Below are 21,138 nucleotides of genomic sequence, written 5' to 3'. Positions count from 1 at the left end.
CTGAAAACTGGGTGTATAATCTTGCAAATTTCATGTTTGTTTTCCTTCTCAACAGGACTTTAACATCTGGCAATTACAAGGATGCAGGGGACAGGAGGGGGAAGTATTGATGAAAAAGTTAATTTTGTGTTATTATTTCTTAGAGGAAAATAAGTTCATATATGTGTGTGTGTCTATAAGGCACTAGTTAAGCAGTTTGGAGATACATACATACATACATACATACATACATGTATGGTGGTTAAAAATTTCTTTCAGTTCACTCCATGCCTAAAGAGTATAACCAGATAAAACACTTTAGCAAGTGGGAAATGACTCAGTGTGCTCCTTAAAGTTATGAAATTTCTGCAGTCAAAACACATGGGAAAAGTGAGAAAGTATAGTGTAATACTGATAAAGACCAAATAGTTTTCTTGTAAAATGAGTTATTTGCCTTCGATAGGTGAGCCAGATGAGTATTTGAAAGATGAAGTGTGTTGATGAATATTAAATTACTAAGAGGTGGGAGGGACTTTTGTGTCCCCACCCTCTTTCAATCTATGATAATCTTTTTGGATATCCTCTGAAGGTATTGTGATGGGTATCCTCTGAAGCATTATGATATGATTATATGGTATGACTATCAGACAGTTCAAGCGCATGGCATGGTGAGACTTCCTAAGCTACCCAAAAGTTTTCACCTAGGCCTTTATCACATTAGATTAGTGCATGCACTGTACTTTCAGCTGTTTCACTGGGAGCTGCTGAGTTCATCAGCGTGGCTGAGGGTCTTGCCTGTCAGGAGACATTATCTCTGATTTGCAGCACTTGGAGAGATTCAGCGTGCTTCTCAGTTGATATTCCCAGACCACTGCCTACACTTGTAATTCTGGAGTAATCCACATAATGGTGGCTTGGACTCCCATAATATCTAGTTATATATTCTGCTTTTTCTGTAAGCTCTTAGCCTCACACATCACTCTGATAGCCTTTCAAATGGGCATTAATTCAGCACTTTTCCTGTCTCTCTCCAGGGATTATCTTCCATGATCTTCCATTTCTTTCTCCTTCCTTTCCACCCTGTGCATGCACAAGCAGTGTTATAATTCCCCAAGGAGAGGGACATGGGGCATAACCCCAGCTTTGGAGAGATGCCTGGAGGTGCCATTACCAGGGGTTTCAGCTGCCCTGTGGCAACAGCAGCCACATAGTTCTGTTTATCTGTTTATCCAGCTTGCCCTTCTCTGTTGCAGTCCTGCTTTTCTGTTTAGTGTGGAAACAGCAGTGTGGCTGCTCCTGTGTGACCCTCACCATGGCTTGGGTTCAGCATGTTCATCTGAGCTCTGAAAAGCAGTAGGGTGTTCTTGTCCCTCACCAGCTTAAATATTTTCACCCACTGAAAAGATTGCCTGGGGTCCAGATAAGTGTTTCTGCCTGGGGTCCAGCAAAGTGTTTCTGACCATCAACCCGTACCTGGCGACATCAGGAATCTTTTGTCTAAAACCTAATTAGGCTTTTAGGTTGCTTTGTAGGTAGGGGCTGAGACCTCCTTCTTGGGGTCTGTCATTTGGTTTGCTGGATGGGGTGCGATGGTGCCTTCTAGCTGCATCTACCAAGTTGGTTTTGATTCTCAGGATACAAGAAAAAAGGCAGCGTTAGCTTTGTCAAACAATACTGGGAATTGTGTAAAATGATCGGAAGTTTTGTTGACAGAAGCACTCAGTTCCTTTTAAGAAATCAATAGTGCCTCAGTTGGCATCACGAATCCTGCACTAATGGAAGCTGTTACCAGAAGTGAGCAGTTAATGCTGCAAGCCTTCTGTGAGGCCATCACTTCAGGGACATAAAACCTAAATGGCCAAGTATTGCCCATGTGCAGAGGGACAGGAAACAATGATGAGTGCTCTCTCTAAATGAGTACTGCATTTGTGGTTTCTTTAGTGCCTGACTGGTGGCAACTTTAGAGAACTGTAGTACGTTAACTATAAATACTTCTTTTTATCATTTATAACATGGTCGTGGTCCAGAGTAATTTACTTGCAAAATAGCAGTAAGGTCAAGAGCTGATTGCGTGAAAGCACGTTCTCTGTTATCTGTTTTCACTTCTGCCATCCAGATTTTACTGTATAGTAGAATACAATTTCCGTTTTACAGACAATTTTGTACTTGTGATAGTTTCCTTTGCATGGACTGGCATAGTGGAATTTTTCTATGGTGTAATTGTTTCTTTTTCTCTTTCATCCTTTATTATTTGACCAGTATCATCCTACAATACCCTCTAATTCAACAGAGGGAAAAATACACTGTTGTGTGGATGAAAAATACATAACCTCAAAAAATGTCCTTCATTTCCCAGCTGAGATAGCATGCAAGAGGAGCCGTCTTCGACAAATTTGTTTATGACCTCGCTACAGGAGATACCTGTGGGTAAATTTTCAGTGCTGCGTGCATTTAGCTATGCAGTTTCATTTAAGATTAATAGAGCTTCCACAGCTGCACTCACACATACAGCCTTGTCATTGCTCTCTACTTTTTCCTTCACAACATAGACACTTTTCTCCTTTTTTCCTTGCTTTCTCCCTTATCCTTAAGTTGTGTTTGGCTATTTGTTGCCTAAATGAAAGAGTGGGAAGATAGACTGATTTAATTTAGTTCTATTAATTAATTTATAGCACTTGGGGCTAAACTGATAATTAATTAAGAGCTCAGAAATTTGACTTTAAAGACTGCTATCTTTGTAAAAATGATATTCTTCAAAACTCATTTCAGCTTAGGAAATGAGTTTGAAAAGTGGAGAAGTACCCTTTATGAGTGGAAAATTGTCATGTTACCTCTGTTAATTTCTGGCATTTCTGCTAACATAAATCCACTGGACATTTTGCGGAGTGTAGGTGTACGATTTTGTTGTTTTGTGTATGTGCTTCCTCCTTCCCACCCTCCAAATAGCTCCTGAAATTTATCTCTTGAAATATTGCACTTTGGAGTAAACTCACTATGGTTTCTCTTAAGTTCATATCTTCTGTTATCACTGGGGAGAAATACAACTTTACTACAAAAATCTGGGAAAGGCAAAGCCTGCAGTTCAAATGCTTTTGCAGCTTAACTTTTTTTTTCACTTTTTTTTTTTTCTTTTTTTCTCTCTCTCTCTCTCTTTTTTTTTTTTTTTTTTTTCTTCTTCTTATTTTCTTCTTAACAGCAAAAAACCATAAAAGTTCCTTTAGAAAAACAAATTCTAGTTTGCAGGCTTGTTTAAGACTTACTTCCTGGGCAAAGAGCATATATCATGGAACCAGAGGTAGAAGAAAGCAGCTGACGTCAGAGCCTTAGGCTAAGTGCTCCTGTATGCTTATGCAAATTGTAAATTGGTCAGCTTCTCATATAGGATGAATGCCCTTTTACAGTGTAATTGTGGTAATGGTGGTTTGTCTCTGACTTGAGGTGTTCTTGTGGGCAAAGGTTATCTCTGGTGACTGCTGAATTCTCTATGAAATACAACTCTGATGCTTTTGCTTGTTTATTCACATCCCTCCCTTTCTTTTCTCCCAAGAAGCCTTTCTTGCTTCGAAGTGGGGTAAAATGAGATGAAAATTCAACTTTACTTCCTGCTTTACTTCCTGTAGTTTTGAGTGAATTGGTGCTGTTGCATCAGTGTGCATTTCTACAGCATGTGTGCCTGTGAAGGCCTCTGCTGAAGCCATGCTGTGAAAGCATAGCAACTAAGGGAAGCACATATTCTGGTCATAGTGGGGGGGCTTTTTAGGAATGAGACGCACTTATCTACTCACTTCCTGAAGATGCAAGTACAGTCTTCCTGTAGTGAGTCTTGATACCATAAGGTACATTTCTGTTTTGTGCACTAAACACGGTAATGTTTAGTTGTCACTCTCCTCCTTAGAGGAGGATTTTCCAGTACATCCCTCAGATCCTCACATGTCCTGAGCATGTCTCGTCATGCAGCTTCATGTGGCTGACATTTATAATGGGGTGGTATAAGGACTGGATTTCCAACAGTGTAATAGACTGCCACTTTTTCCCTTCAGTTAAAGAAAACTAATGAAAGCTTTGCTATTGCTGGCATGTTTTTTTTTTTTTTTTAAAATTTATTCTTATTTTTGATTTTTTTTTTTTATTATTTCTCCTGGGTAAGACAAGTGATTCAGTTCATTGGAAAGACCTGGGATGTACGGAAGTAAAACCTTTTTACAAAAGCTAATTCCATAAAGTTTTGTAGTTAAATGAGTAAACTCATGCATAAGAAAACGTATTTACAGACATAGACTTAAAAAAAAAAAAATCATCCTCACCTACATTCTAGTTTTAGGAAATGTTTATACAAATTAAGGTTGGGTAATTGAATAAACAGAATGAAATATATCATTTGCAAGAGTTAAGTAATACAGAGTAGTATATGGAAAAGCACTTTTGTAATTAAATAAATGCCAACTGCTTTATTGCAGTGTTTTTTTTTTAATCTTTTTTTTTTTTTTTTTTTTTTATTAGTTTATTAGCATTTCACCCCTCCCCCCGTTTCAGGTTTGTAGAAATACAATTATTTCCTCACTGTAAAGAAAAGAAAATTCTATTATGTATCCTTTGCTTCTAAAATGAAATCTGCCAGTTCCAAATCAGGTTTTGATAAGAAAAGTTCCTTTCTCCTCCCCAACTTTAATTAAAAAATAAATACAGCTGGCCTTTATTACAGTTGACAAAACTTTCCAGTTAAACATGTATAATAGATCTCCATTGTATTTGCAAGTACTTTAAAATATTAGAGGATACCAATTATGAGAAGGCAGAAAATCCTTTTGAAGGATTATAGCATTTTACTTCAGCAATGAATCGTGAGTGCTTTTAATCTTTATATTTCAAAGGGATTATGCGATGTCCAGTTCTTGCTAAATGTCTGCAGTGGTGTGCTCCTATTGCTGTCTCAAAAGGTAGAGCAGTAAGGGCTAAGGTTACCAGTGCTTCTTCCATCTCGTGAGTAGCTGCAGTTACGTGTAGTCCCAGTGACTCCATAAGCCAAAAAAAGCTGTGACAAGTTTGCTCAGGTTCTGGGGGTTGTCAGTGTTAGGGTTGGCCATTGCCATCTTGGAGCTGAGCCTGTTCCACCTTGCTGCCTTCAGCTGTTGTAGGTTTGGGATCTTCTCTTGATCTTCTTTTGTTGCTGCTGTTTGGGCAGGACTTAAAAAATCAGTTCGAGTGCTTCACAGAATTCAGGCACACCAAAGTACCTGCCGTCTTCATGCTCTTGTCACTCCCTGTTCAGCTCCCAAGTGTTGATTTTAAGCCAGGCCTGGTACACTGGTTAGGTAGCATGAGACCCAGTCCACTAGTGCTGCTGGGTGAATTTATCACTGTGCCACTGGAGACAAAAACAAGCATAGTGACAGCTGCCCCAAAACTGAAATTAATGGGGAATTGCACCCAAGTGTCATTGTACAGCTGCATTTCATTTCTGTGTAGGACAAGAGGCCTCACTACCGAGTCACAGAACAATTATGAGTGAAATGGCAGGAGTGTGCCTGCTGGGAGTCAAGGTGTTTCTCTCACAAAAAACAGAGCAGGATTTTGCTGTGTCCAAACAGGAATCAGAAATAAGAGAGGTGGCAGGTGAGGCAGCAGCTTAGCTGTGTAAATTTCTGTTGCTTTTTGTCAAGTGTTATGTTGTACTAGTTCAGTTTTCAATGGGTAAAGTTGCTTTTTGAGTTATGTTTTTACCTTCTGGGAACTTATTTTTTCAATCTATTTTTCTGGGCTGGTTAGGTTTCATTCAGTGGTGGTGTTATGGTTGTTCTTGAATTTAAATATTTAGGATTTTTAGGTCCATAGAACTTAGAAATAGAGAACTTTGAAATATGTCACACACTAAAGAAAATGAGCATCAGAAAATCAGACATTATTCCTGTCTTGCCTGAGAGCCTGAAATTTTCAATATTTAAATGGAATTGGTTTAAATTATGGCTTTAAATAAATTGGTTTAATTACAGCTTTATTTTATTTTTTTGGGGGTAGATTTACATTAGTCTAGCAAACACTCTGGTATGTGAGCAGCTTTACATAGAGTTAGTTGCTATTCACAAAAGGAAAGACACTTGTAGGATGGGGTTTGAATCCCCCCTGCACAAATAAATGCTATGCTTAGAACTATGTGCTGCTGCTTAGTGATGTCAGTGTCTTCCTGACTGATAATAAGTGCAGCTGGCAGGGCTTCACTGGTTAGGTAACAGAAGTTTAATCTGCTCATGACGCTTCCTTGTGACAACATGCAGATAAATAGACCCAGAACTTCACAGTGAAACAAATGCAAACAGAGAAGTCATTCCACTGAATGTAAGATTTCAAACTTTTATAAATAGTTTTCCTCTTACTTTCAGAATCGTGAAACAAGAACAAATATTTTGTGGTCTCATTTTACATCATCAGAGAAGGCTTGAATTGGCAGGACCAGATACACTCTCCTCTGATTTTTTAATGTGCACAAAGAAACTAGGAATTAAAACAAGCAAACAAACAACAAAACAATAACAACAAAACTCAAAAGCAAGCCCAAGTTTGGAATAATTACTCTTGTGTTAGATTAAACGTGCCCATGAACCACTGAGACCTTTGGACTATTTTCTGCATAGTAAAGGAGTTACCAAGGAACTGGGTTACTCAGTCATGTATTTGTAGAGTTGCTGAAATGGAAACAGTAATAATAGTATCTGGCAGTGAGTATGAAACATCTCTGCAGTGTCTTCCTCAGTTCCTAGAGCTGAGGAGTAAAGGGCAGGCAGGATTGTCTTGTGAGTCCATTCATCAATGGGGGACAGTATTTGACTGTGTTCTTTTGGAGTGGAGAATGTCCCTGGTTTAAATTTCTGCCAGAGCTGCAAGTTTAATTTAATACATACTCATTCCTATAGAAAATAAAACTTTTGATCCAGCTTAAAAGCCAGATTTTAGCAGTTATCTGCAAGTATCTGCAATCCCTGTTCAGGGATTCTGTCATTTATATTGTATTATATCCCTTGCATGTGTACAGGGGTTTGTTGTGGCATTTTAGTGGTATTAAGGTCAGATACTCAAATGCAGCCTGAGGAAGAACATATCTGTCTTGTTTGTGCCTACTTATCTAAATAAAAAAGATAGATATTCAAATTATTTATAGGAATCTCCTAAACCTTATTTTCCTGTGCATGTGTGGAAAGGATACATTATAGGACCCAAAGGCTTTTTGAAAAAAACACTTTTCCTAGAGTATGGATCAGAGAAATCTGAGAGAAAGTATATCTCATTTGAGATGACTGGATTTCAATTAACAGACCTAGAGAAAAGTGACTTAATTAAGTTCTTGTTCTGTTATGGAAAACAATGCACTGATTGCAATCTATAATATTTTGGCTTTTTTGCTTCTATGTTTTGGTGATGGTAGTTTCAGCCTGGGTTGTTTTTCTCTACTTGAGAATATTTGATATTTTCTGGGTGAAATATGGTATAATTATCAGCCTCAAAGCTTTTAGAAGTCTGACTTGATTTTTGTTCTCAGATTCCTGTGGTCTGTTGCTGACATTTTTCAGTGGTATTTCAAATAATGGCTTTTTTATGATGTCATTTTTGTCTTGTTCTGACAAAGTTCTGAGGTGTAGCAAAAAATATTTTTGGAAGCAAACTGCTTTATTGGTATAACACTTTAAAAAAAAAAAAAAAAGATCATGTAATTGGAGAGCTATATAGCAACTGTGTGAAGTTTCAGGCAATATTTTATATTCATTATTCTGTGACCCAAATCCATTCTTGTGCTCTGTTGTGGATGACTGGCAGTTCCTAATTTAATTTATCCATATTCTTTCACGAATTAGGATAAGCTTTGGATTTAATGTATTCTTTTGTACTATACTATGTAATAAGTATATCAAAGAGCACAGGAGACAGCAAAGATTATCAGATGCTAAAGCTCAGGAGAATTTGGAGCATTGTTAGAGAAATCTAGAAAATGTTTATGGATGCTGTTTGCAGTAAAGAAAATGAACAACCATTGTCCATCCCTCTCGACACAGTTTTGAATTCAGACTTGAGGTCCTCTGTGCCACACCAAGTATTTGTTTTTTGTGTGTGAAATATGATCAGAATTTTTTCAAATACCAGATATTTTGAAAACATAATAGTGGAGTAGTTAAAACAGTATTTCTAATGAGAGCACATTATGTACATATCTATTTAACAACTTTTGTCAATTTAGAATCTTTTCTTAAATCTGGTAATGAAAGGTGGATCTGGAAGCCTGACTGAATAGTGCTATTAACTGAAGTGTATATTAACACAGGGTGGACATATTAACTAGTCCCTTTTATTTATTTCTGGAAGGTTTAAGGATTTGTAGAGCATGAATTTAGCTTGGAGGCTTTTGTTTGCTCTTTTTTTGTTCGGTTGATTTCTATCATCTACCTTTCAAGCAAGAAAATTAGGGCAGCAATTCATTTAAGAAAGGGAGCTTTGTTATTGGACTAAAAAACACAGTATGTGTCCTAGCCTTTTATCAGATTCCTCAAGAACTTAAATGTTTTTTTTTTTTATGATTATTTATGTGGATGAAGCCAAGGACTTGTTAAATGAATGGATTAGAATGTGAACCTATAGAGTTGAGTAGATTTATTAACTGTTCTTCCAGTAATGCCCTTTACTACTGTCAGATGAATATCTGATTAGTCCATTTTCCACATTTACAGTGTTCTAAAAATTGAATTTATTTTATACACTGTTGTCAATAAAATCTATTTTCATGTTCAACTGTACCTGAGTCACTTAAGAGCTTTTATTCTCCAGCATTATTTAGTTCATTGGATGTTTATCTTAAAAGCATGTGGAACTGAAGTTTCATATGTGTTCGTGTTTTTTCTTACTGCCTATGTATTGAAATGTCACTGTGCAATTCTTGCCTTAGTATTTTGATGCTCTTGCTTGTAGCAGAGTCATATAAGTTTGCAGAGACTTCTAAGATTTTAAGCTAGAAAATACTTCATTGAGATACAGACCTGAAGGAGATTTTTAATTTCTCTCAGTCACAGGGAGAGCAGTAATCTTCTTTAAGTATTTTCCAGCCTTTGATAAAGGTTTTGCCTTTTAAGGAGAGTTTCCTCCATGCTGTCACTAGCATGCCCTTACCTGTAACCGCATACAGTATGAAAAGCCAGTGTTCCTGTTAACCATTCCTAACGCCAAAGAAGTAATTTTTTAAAAATGTCTGGAGGCTGGGGAGAAACAATTACAAAAGGAAATAAGTTGCTGCTGTGTTGCAAAGGAGGAAGGTAGCTACGCAGGGTGCAAAGCATGAGGTTGAATGAGCATGTACAGAAACAGACAAACTGCGTTAACATCTCTTGCCACTGGCTGTTTAAAAATAGGAAAACAAAATGCAGAAATACCACGGTGCAGATAAGACAGTGATATCCTCTGGGCAAGGTGTAGCATGTAGAAAAGTGAAGGATGCGTAGTGAAGGGTAAATACATAGGAGGTAGAAGGGAGCAGAAGAATGGAATGTTGCAAGAGGGTGGCTTATACAGTGGAGAGAAAAGCAGAGGCCCCACACTGAGGAAAAGGCATCTGGTGAGAAATGAGTAGTTACTTGTGGCTGGACATGATCTCAGAAGGACAGAAGGTCCATGGGGAGAGGAGACGGACAGTGCAGCAGCCACTGGTGCATGGGAAAGGCTGTGCAGCACTCTGGTGGTGGCTTAACTGAGGGTGCTTTCTATTTAGTTTATTCATTGATGGAAGCGGAGGGACAAACAACCATATCCATGAGATAGAGTGTATTAATTATTAATTGCAAAAGTAACAAAACAGTTATCAAAATAGTGCAGTGATTTTCTTGTCTGTGTAACATTCCAGTCTTGAAGCACATTATTTATTTATTTATTTATTTATTTATTTATTTATTTATTTAGTGAAGTAGCAGGTCTTACTGGATGGTGGTGGTCACAAGGCCATTTAGATCATTTATAGACTTATAGATCATGACCTTGGACAGGCAACAGCACTGTTTTGCCTCAGCTGCTCCTGTATAAAATGCAGATGATAATGATGTCCAGTTTTGTAAGGGACTTTGTGAAATACATGATCTACCTGTTAGTTTCTGTCCAGCTGTGCTGTTCACACTTTAACTAAGCCTTATCCAACCTTAGCTTCTTAAAGGTTGGATAAGGTATAGTATCCAGATTCAAGGAATCATTTGGAGGAACAATTAAACATTTTTGAATCTATGGTGATTACATGTCCCATATAGTTTTGATTTTGTAGACATTAAAGAGTTAAGTACAAAGACTCTGGTAAAAAGAGGGACAGAAATGCAGAGACTCTGTGATGGGGGAAGCACCTCTTCCTGCTAAGAATGGACTATGAACAGCTTTGCCCCAGTGTTTATACTCTCACACATCAGTTTGCTGGTAATAATATGAAAAAAAAAAAACAAAAAACAAACACCACACATTACTTGAATGAGAAGAAATGTTAAGATTTATGTCAGTTCTATGTACCAGGTAGTAGATTAAGGAGAGATGCAACATAGTATTAGGATTGAAGAAAAGCCGAAACAAAAAATGAGGTCATTAACTAAACATCATGTGTATAGTAAGTATCCTCATGACTGTTGTTATTTAGTGATGAGGCAAAGATGAAAACGTCCAGTCATTCATCTATGCATTTCTTCCTTGTACTGTAGTGCTAGCTGGGAATTAAGGATCAGGTCTTCCTTGCTGTGGGCATTGTGTATTGATCCAGTAAGATACTTGCTCCTAAAAGTCCTTAAGGACTCACAATTTTAAAATTCTGTATGTAAATAACTGTTAGCCATTAGAGCATCAAGTGGACATATGGCTACATATTAAAATATTACAAATGTGTTGTTATGAGTTTTCCCGAGGCAGAAGTAGCAATGGTATTTTCTTAAGGAATCAATTTGTTAATGTGCAGGGAGTATATTGATCACTAATCTGTTGCATCTTTTAGAGGAGATGAATTCTCAGACCCCTGTCCTTATGTGAATAACATCAAATGCCATATGATGTTTTCCTTGACACTTTAATTATATGTTATTAAAGTTTATTATAGACAGCGAGTTTAGAATATTCAGAATAATATATCAACTCTTTCTCTTTTTACAGAGGGAAACTAAAGGTCAGTTTCTCATAGATCACATCTGCAACTATTACAGCTTGCTGGAAAAAGACTATTTTGGCATTCGATATGTTGACCCTGAGAAGCAGAGGGTACGTATACGAACTCTGACTACATTTGATTTAAAGTAATGCTAACTTTTTTTTTTTTTTTTTTTTTTTTTTTTCCCAACAAACAGGATAGTTTTAATGCAAAATTATGTATCTCTAAGGGATTATACTCTGACCATAATTCATAGAGATTCCTGAAGTAGCATTCTTAGAATAATTTTTCATTCAGTTCATTTATTTAGTTTCAGGTAAATTGATGTATTCTGATCTGTGTAATTCTCCTGGGTACTGAAGGTAGAAAAGATTTATAGACATGACTCAGGGTAGCTCTAGGCTATGGCAGTGCACTGGAATTTGGGGATTCTCTGTTGTTTTTTTTTTTTTTTAAAAAAAAAAGAATGTTTCCTGGGAGGTGTAGGCAGGAATCCTGTTGAGCTTAATACATAAAAGCAGTCATTCTAGGTTGTTGGGAGTTCTTCAGGTTAGTTCTGCCTGTGAGCATCCTTATATCTTATGTAAAGTAAATTTTACAGGCCTCTGCTCATGGTTATGTGGACAGTAAATAGTCTTCTTTCAAGTGGAAGCTGGTCCTTCAGGTTGTGTTCTGTAAGCACTTTGCTACAGCCGTTCCCCTTTTATGGTTTCAGATGAATTTTACTGTGTGACAGTGGGAAGGGATTGTCTACAGAGGGAGCCAACAGTGAAACTCAGATGTGCTTCTTCACTCTGTGATCTGCTACTCTCAAGTTTAAGATTTAAATAGGACTTTAAATATGGAGGGCATACACTGGCATTTAATCTGTGGAAATGGTCACTGCTACAATTGAGGAAGAGAAACACATTTTTTTTGGTATCTCTTGCTATACCCAAATTAGATGTCTCAAAAATCACTGGAATCAACACTCTCTTCTCAGACTTACAGAACTAGCATTGCCTTTCAAAGCTGAAACAGGTAATTTCCACTATCTTCTTTTAAAATTAAAAACAAACAAACAAACAAACAAACAAAAAAACAACAAAAAAAACCAGAATAATTAGCAATTGTTTTGACCAGTGTACTTGATCATTCATGATCAGTAAAATTATAGAGGGTTTAACCTGGTTGGAATTGACTGAAGTTGTAGGTGGAGTGCTGGATTAAACTATAATTAGGTAGGGCTTAATGAGTAGTTATTTCTGTTAGGCCTTTCTCTGACAGTCATTCAAACATTTCTGTGGTATGGTTTATTTTACCTAACAGTCAAGAGGGGTTATTTTAGTAAAAACATTAACCTTTTTTTTTTGTCAGACTACTACAAAAAAAATGGTGCACTGGAGAAAACCAAAAGTTACTCTGATTGATGTGCCTATTATATCATATATTATAAGTTCCCCTTTTTATTAAGGAGATGCTAGAGTACCTTATCCTTGTTGGCTGTACAATTGCTCATTTACATCTTACAGTATAGTTAATTCTGTGTAATGTTAATGAAAGATTATATTTTATACTGAAGCTTAAGTTTGCTCTTGGCTACTAGTGAAATACAAACAGAAAACTCTGAACGTTCTTACCCTCAAAAACTCTTACGTCCTCATTTCACTTTTTCTTCAGTGCCTGAGAATACTGTGACCGTCTTGTGTCATAGTATGTTTTATATCAACTGGCCCTCTCTTCAGCTGAATTTTGTTAAGCAAAGTTCTCAATCCTACGTTTTCTATATACGTGTTTTTAAATACTAATTTATAATTACTCCAAAGTTTTAAAGCATATTTATAACTTCTCTAATTAGGTATTAGTTCTTGATTTTAAATTCTCTTATGAATTAGGACATGAATGGCATTGAATTATGTGGGACGTTTCTTAAAACAGACTTAAATTCCCTGGATGATGAGTTGAAAGCAGCATAAACTTTTCTTTTAGGTTTATTATAACTCATGAAAATAAGCTGTTTTCAAATACAGTATCTTCTGTTGTCCTTTGTGCTGTTCTTTTGCATTTCTAGACATTTATACATGTAATGCTTCCCCTCAGAACAGATGTTTACTTGCAACCAACCCTGTCCTAAGAACTAAAATGTGACAAGTGTTATAGTAAAGAAAAACTGATTTTATGTCATCTAGGCCTTTTTGAATCTGTGATCTTGCTGTGGTTTGCGTACCTGAGTTTTATCTCTGTATCAGATACGCAAGGACCTCTCAGCTGGATGCAGGAAAACTATGAAACTATTATTGTGTTTTTTTCTCCCATTAATATTTTTCTCCAGTCACTATTCTGACCTTTTTCTGATCTTAAAAACACATGCTAATCAACAGTCTCCTAGTACTATTACAGGCATGGTATATTATGAATAAGTGTGCTGGGTCCCAAGCATTGTAGCTAGACAAAGTTGATCAGTAACTGGATCAGCAGAAAACTAGAAGAAATCACAGTTTTGAAATTATGAGGTTAAGTAATGATTCTACCCATGGTTTTATATTTTGGTAGTTGTGAGTTTAGCTTGCTGAAATCAAAAACAAATCAAAACAAAAAAATACTCTTCTGTAATTACAAGGTTTGATTGTTTAAGTGTGTGGCTAAAAAGCTAAGCTGCAGGAAGTAAAAGATATAGTTCAGTAAAGATCTGTAAATGCAATTCACTGTGTGTATTGCTTGAAAACAAAAGATCCATTTCTATTTTTTTTTTAAGAGCTTCTTTCTAAAGTTAGATTTGGTGATTTGAGAACAATTGCTTTGAAGGGAGATTATAATTCATCCTAAATCCAACTCTGAACTTGTGCAGAATTTGCTGCTGTGTCTGGATGCACATAAGTCTATCGGGCCAATTAACTTAATTTCCTTCTACAACAAGGTTACCCACCTAGCTGACCAAGGGAAGCCATCTGATGTAATATTTTGTATTTTTAGCAAAGCTTTCAATATTGTCTCTCACAGTATCTTTCTGGGCAAAATGTCCAGCATACAGCTAGACAAATAAATAATATGATGGGTGAACAGTTGGCTAATGGGTTGGGCTTAAAGGGTTATAATAAATGGGGTCACATCAGGCTGGCTGCCAGTAACTAGTGGGGTTCCCAGGGCTCCATGTTGGAACTAGTTCTCATCATCTTTTTTTTTTTTTTTTTTTTTTTGTACAAATGGTCTGGATGTAAGAGGTGAATGCACACTAAGTTTGCAGATGATGCTGAATTGGGAGGAGCTGTTGACTCTCTTGGGGGATAAAGAGGCCTTGTGGAGAGATCTTGACAGACCCAGAGGACTGAGTGGTCACTAACTATGTGAAACTTAACAAGTGCTGGATTCTGCACCTGGGACAGGGCAACCCTGGCTATATGTACAGACAGGGGGTTGAGAAGCTGGACAGCAGCTCTGTGGAAAGGTATGGGGGGGTGGTGGTTCTGGTTGCTGGCAAGTTGAATATAAGCCAACAGGGTGCCCTGGCAGCCAGGAGGGCCAACTGTACCCTGGGGTACATCAGGCACAGCATTGCCAGTCTGTCAAGGGAAGGGATTTTCCAGCTCTGCTCCGTGCTGGTGTGGCGTCAGTTTGAGTGCTGCGTGCAGTTGGGGGCACCATTATAGAAAGTGGACAAAACTAGTAAGAGAGTGTCACTCGGTCTGCTCATCGTAGTGAAGAGTAGACTGAGGGAAGACCTCATGGAGGCCTACAGCTTCCTCTTGAGGAGGAGTGGAGCATGAGTTGGACTCAGTCATTCTTGTGGGTTCCTTCCAACTCGGGATATTCTATGATTCGGAGAGTTTAACAATGTGTGTGACAATATACATCAGTGCCCCAAAGGAAAAGAAGTACAGGACAATGAATAAAATGAGCATTGCCTGATCTGTTCTTGGCAATATGCCACCAGCATGATGTAGCAATGATAAAAGCAAACACAGTCTGTTCCTTAGGATTGTATTTTCAGGAATGTATTAATGTAATTACATCCTAATGAGGCCTCAGCTATTTTGATCTAGCTTGTCTGCTTTCAAGAATGATTAATTTAAATAAAGCAGGAGGAGCATTTGAATGATCAAGAGAATGGAAAGCTTTTTTTAGACAATATTAGGAAGGGCATAACCTATTTAGTTCACCAAAACAGCGCATAAGAGGATATGGTTCTATGTGCATCATAATATAAAGCAGAGGAAAAATAAAGTTTCAGGAAGAGAGTTTGTTTCTCATTTAAGCCAGCTGTCAGTACACCTGGAAAAACCTAATGGGAGCAATGGGTCAAAAAATTTAACTATCTTTTTGGAAGTATTTTAAGATCTCTACCACTTTATTGAAGGTGTTTATGTTAAAGATCAACAGAAACAGAAGCTAGGCACTAGATTCTGAAGTATATTTAAAAGAAGTTTTACTAAAAGCTAAAACAAGAAAACTATTTTTAGGAGAGTTATTAAGACCACTGAAGATAAGGCAAGGAACGGTGAACTGCTGTCTGCCAAGGCTGAGGAGAACACCTATGCTGCTCCAGGGAGCAGCTGATTTAGGAGCACACCAGAAATGCTTGTATACCAACATAACGCAGCATGAGGAATGACTGGTATGAACTGGAAGTGTTGGTCCTTTCTCAGAGCTATGATATCACTGATATTAATGAGACTTGGCGGAATGCATCCCATGACTGGAGTGCTGGGATGGAGACCTACCAGGAGCCTTTAGGAGGGATAGGCAGGGCAGGCAAGGTGGAGGTGCACTGTTTTTTATGGGAGAGGTTGGATTGTACAGCCTTTGAAGATAAGTGTGATGCAGTAGAGAGCTGCTGGGTGAGGATTAAGGGGATGAATAGCAAAGCTGATGTCATGGTGGGTGTCTACTATTGATTGCCCACTCAGGTGAGTTATTCTGTGGGCTATTAGGAGGAATCTCTGGATCAGTAGCTCTTGTCCTTATGGGGGATTTCAACTTCCTAGACATAGACAGGGAATATTGTAATGCTGTGATAAGCAAGTCTAGGACATTTCTAAAGAATGTTGAAGATAACTTCCTGTCACAAGTACTACTTGTAGAGCTTGGCCAGAAGAAAACAAACAAACAAAAAACCACAAATGATCTCTGGAAACAAGATCAGACTTCATAGGGAGATAACTGTGGTGGTTCTATCCCGCTGGGAAGCTGAACTCCACCACAACCACTCCCTCACTCCACCTCCTCAAAGGAAAAGGGTTAGAAAATACAATGAGAAAGGCTCACAGGTCAAAAAAAGGATACAGAGATCTCTCACTGATTATCGTCATAGGCATAACAGGCTCATCATAGTGAGATTAAAATAATTTACAGCCTATTACTAACAGACTAGAGCATTAAAAAAATAAAAGCAAACTAAAAAACACCTTCCTCCCATCCATCATCTTCAACTTCCTATCCCTGAGCAGTGCAGGGGAACGGGGAATGGGGGCTGCAGTCAGTCCCTAATGCATTGTCTCCAATGCTCCTTCACGGTCACTCTGCCCCTGCTCCACGTGGGGTCCCTCCCATGGGAGGTATACTTCTTTCCCCCTTCCTTCCCTCCCCATTTAATAATGACTCTTTCTTTCTGTATAAGTTAATGTGTGTGAATATTTTAGGCATATTTGATCTATGTAAAAAGTTTCTGTAGGTTTTCCACTTTCTGTTCCAAACAAAAAAAAAAACCTGGAAGACATTCTTGGCTGAATGCAGCATGGTAGCTTTTTGTAGGTCTTTGGATATATGAAAAAGGAATGATAACACTGACCACAAGTTGAAATAGTAGTTAAAAGACTGTTGGTTCTACTCCACCTCTGCTGTTTTGTCTTTTAGTGTCACACTTGGATATCCCACTGGGGAAACTGCACCTTAGAGTATCATTGGAAAAGCCAGGTTTGTAGTAAGAGTTTGTGGTAAATTGCAATACACCATTTTATTGCATCTAATTGCACTATAGTAGGAACTAATGAGTTCTTAGTGTTCATAAGTTAACTGTTGAATTTTTATTCTATATTCCTGGGGAAACTAGGTATATGGCCTTTCTCCCTGATTCTCTATTGTAGTTAACTCTTGTAGCCAGATTCAGTCAAATCTGGCTGAGGATATAAGTCTCAAGCAGTAAGTTCCCATAAGATTTCACAAAGATGAGCTGCCATACCTGTGAGTAAAACCCTGTTCTTCTTCTTACTAAGTGAAATGCTGCAGTACACATGGGTCCCATAGGGAATCTAAAGAGTGAAGAGAGATACTGTGAGAACCCATGGATCTTCATTTGGAGCTTGTACATTTTTTAGACATAAGTGGAGACATACCGGGAAAAGGTATTACTAACTCTGCTGCTCAAGGAACTGTGTATTGATACTTTTTCCTTGTATTACCTATTATATTGAGGTCAGTTATCACACTCTCACCCTTGAGGATATACAGCATAGCTAATTCTGTGCCAGAGGCCCCAGGTTGGCACAGCACCTGTTTTGCATCATTTGGGCTCGTGGGAGATGGGGCTAAGGTGAAATAATACATCTACTCTTCAGCAGCTCTGGCTAGAGGAAGGATTCTTGTTGAGGGATGCCACTGGTTTTCAGAAGAGTGGAGGACTGGACCAAAGGAATATGGTAGTGTGATGAAATCTGTTCTTTAAATCTCTTTAGGAGAGCATCTGAGCAGATTTAAAGTTGGAAATGTGCAAAATTAAACTGGTGTTGTTTTTTTGTTTGTTTGTTTTTATATTTTTTTGGTGGTGGTAGTTAGGTAAAAACACCTTGGAGCTATCTAAGAGGTAGATTGGAAGAGTTAGGTGTTATGAAAAGACTTTGCAGGACCCTATAGCATCTGTGAAATCTCACTGTTTGCTGTAGGAGTGTTTGAGACTGTAGTCACCCTGAAGCAGTAAGGTGCTTTCTCATTTGAACAGGCTGCTGGGTTGAGTGGGAACAGTGTAGTGTGTAGTAGTTCTAGCTCTGCAAGTGTATGCCTGACAGTATGAAAACAGAGCCTTTAACTCAGCAAAACTGTTGTGTCAACACACTCCCACTAACAGAGGAGATCTGGAGTAGTGGCTGTGAATACAGTGGGATTTTCTGACTTCCCCAGAGCCTGGAGCCTGTCTCCGTGTATTGTTAAAAAGACGACATTGTGCACTACTGTCTTGCTGGTACTCTTGTCTGTCGTCCCTTAGAAAACTGTCACAAATCCAATCTTCTTTATGCTTTCAAGCTTAGAAGTACTAAAAATTGATAGGCACATCTTTACACAGGCAGCTTTCTGACAGATTACATGCTTATTTCACTAGCAAGGCTGCTGGAGAATCCCTTTTGTATTCAAGGGTACATCACATGTAATGGACCTGGACAGACCATTTGTTTAGTCTTACAGCCCAAGCTGTTCAGCATTGTCTCAGTATTTACTAATAAAGGAAATTGGAGACTTCTGTCCTTGAATAATAGATTTTTTTATCATGAAGTAGCAGTTCTGTTTTTAATGGGGCATGTATATGACGTGTATAATGCCTCATCAGAGACACTTTTTGAAAAAGTCAGCAAGTCTTGGGCACAGCTGATCTCTGCTTTAACAGCAGCAGCTATTTAATACATGTTTTTCAAGTTGTGTACTTAGTTCCATGTGGGGGTGGTGAAAGTTGACAGAAGGAGAAAACAGTCAATTTTCAACCTAAGTTTAACAAAGCTACATCTTTGCATAATGACTTTTAAGACTCCATACACCTATAGAAAGAGAACTGAGATTTCCAGTTTCTTTGAAGGGGTAGAGCAGAAGTATTACAAACTGAATGCTAGACTACCACAGCCATAGTTTAAATAAAATTTTAATGCTTCTCTGTGTATACGAATATCTCTGTACAGAGTTATCACAAAAAAATTATGTGCTTTTGCATAAGGTCTCAATGTGGTATTGCTCAGTGTGTACAGTAAGGTCATGCAGTTTCAAAAAATATAGTAGAAGTAGAAAAGGATCAGAGAAGGACATGAGAATGACATAAAGGCTTTCATGCAAAGAGAGCTGGATTAGACCAGGATAATTTGGCCAGGAAAAGGGGTAATAGATTGAGTAGAAAATGCAATATAAAATGGCTTGGAGAGGATGACGAGGGAAACCTTGCTAGGTAATTCTTAGAACTAAGGGCACTTAAAGTCATGAATAATTGATGTACCAAATCACTTTTTAAAAATTACTATATCTAGCCATAAAATTTATTGTTGTTGATGCCAAAAATACCCAAAAATATGTTGAAAAATAAATGTTCAGATAAATTGGTGAAAGTCTACAAAGACTAACAAACAAATGGAGGCTAATGTAAAGGATTCTGCTGGACAGCAAGCCCAGTGAATAATACAGCAACTACTCTTGTCCTTTTTCTAAGTGTTTCCTTCAGGCCATTTTCAGGGATAGAGTGCTGAGTTAAATGGGCACTTGCTTTTAGCAGTAGAGGTGTATTTGTGAACAGTAAACAAAATTTTCTGCACAAATAGAAAAAACAATGTGAATATACACACTTAATCTAGCACTAATGCTGCTAACTGAAATGTCTTTGACTAGTAACCTTGTAAACCGAAAAATTGTGCAGGCTGATTTGATAAAAATAAAGATCATTCTTCCATCAGTTGTGAAGCTGTTGGCTGCCAGAGTGTGGCAGCTCCATGCATACATCAATATGTGCAGATTTTAGGACCAGATGCTCAGCTGATATAGAGGTTATGAATCAGTTGAGCTACTGTAACTTAGAGCATTGGACATTCTCTGAAAATGCCAGTGTGTTTGGAATGACAGAGTAAGAATTTGGAAATTTGTTTAATAAATTTCAGCCTGGAGTTGTACAAATATTGCTTCTGTTCCCATGTGTGGTACTGTTTCTGGACCAGATTCATTTTTGTGTTGGTGATGTTTGTTGTTTCTTTTTGCTTAGTGCACTGCCAGCTAGGGTTGTTTTATGAGAACAGTAGAGAGGAACAGCTCCTTTACTGCAACAGAACAGTATCGATATTCTTGTTTTAGATATTCCAGAAGGCGTGAATAAATGGTGTCAGCCCCAGGGCATGAAGAAAGAGACATGCAGGTGCCATGGGTCATTTGTCTGCTATAGAGCAGGCACCCAATTAATTTCCCTTGTCTGAGCTGCCATTAGCTTTGGATACTGTTACTATTGTTCTGAGTCTAAATTTTGGCAGGCAGTGACCTGGTGCAAGTCACTGCCTTGAGGCTAAAGCAAATTGATTTTGCTTTTGCTTTTGCTTTTTATTAAAGGGGAAGGGTAGGTATTCATTTTAAAGATTAATACAGGGATGAGGTTTAAATAGAAATATATTTTTTTTATTTATTTTTTTAGCAGTGTTTTTATGCATCTATCCATTTTCCTGCTTTCTTCTGTTCCTTAAAATCTTCAATCAAAGCCTTCCATGTCCAGATTATTATTGTGATATCTGCTGGCTCTTCTCATTCTTTCACTGTATGCACATGTGACTGGGTACCTGATTGGGTATTGCTTGCTGAAGATAATTTAAATATTAAGTGTTGGTGTTTCACCACTTCTGGTTGTCCCTTCATTAACATTCCTCCTGCAAGCACAGAGACTAGATCAAAAACCTTGTGTTGAGTCACTGAGTTCATTGCCCTTACGGTTGGTCAAGTCCCAAGTGGCTGGCTTGGGAATTGCTTAGGAGCTTAGCTTTGTTTTAGGCCAGGCTTGAACAAGAGTCTGTAGGAGGAGGAGATGGAGCACACATCTTTGTGTTGTAGAGTGTCTGTCACAACGTGGAGGAAGAGCAATATGGGGATTATAATGATACCTGACCCCTTACAAGGACTGTGAGAATAGGTACAGAATATTGCGTGTTCTTTTCTTCCCCCTTTTTATTCGAAAAGCCTTGTCCCTGTGCTGTACTGAGACCAAACTCAGTCTTGCCTGAGCTTTGCAGTGGATGACTGCATTTGAAGCAGGTTGCTGGCTGCAGTATCTTTTCCAGTAGCACATCAGTGTTTGCAGAGTTAAATTGACTTACTAGAATGGA

At 38.0% G+C, this 21,138-nt stretch overlaps 1 protein-coding gene across 2 annotated transcripts in view; it reads left to right on the top strand.

Annotated features, from left to right (window-relative positions):
- FRMD3 (FERM domain containing 3) overlaps positions 1-21,138 on the top strand; it is a 153,118-nt gene that overhangs the window by 51,586 nt on the left and 80,394 nt on the right. Inside the window, exon 2 of one of the 2 annotated variants that reach the window (XM_032206751.1) lies at positions 11,125-11,229. In XM_032206751.1, coding sequence (XP_032062642.1) covers positions 11,125-11,229 — 105 coding nt within the window. Of the gene's footprint in view, positions 1-11,124; positions 11,230-21,138 lie in introns of those variants that run through there. The other variant, XM_032206752.1, reaches the window with a different exon arrangement.

Source organism: Aythya fuligula, chromosome Z (genome assembly GCF_009819795.1).
Source record: "Aythya fuligula isolate bAytFul2 chromosome Z, bAytFul2.pri, whole genome shotgun sequence".
NCBI classification, from domain to species: Eukaryota; Metazoa; Chordata; class Aves; order Anseriformes; family Anatidae; genus Aythya; species Aythya fuligula.
This window is presented reverse-complemented; position numbering and strand designations above follow the sequence as displayed.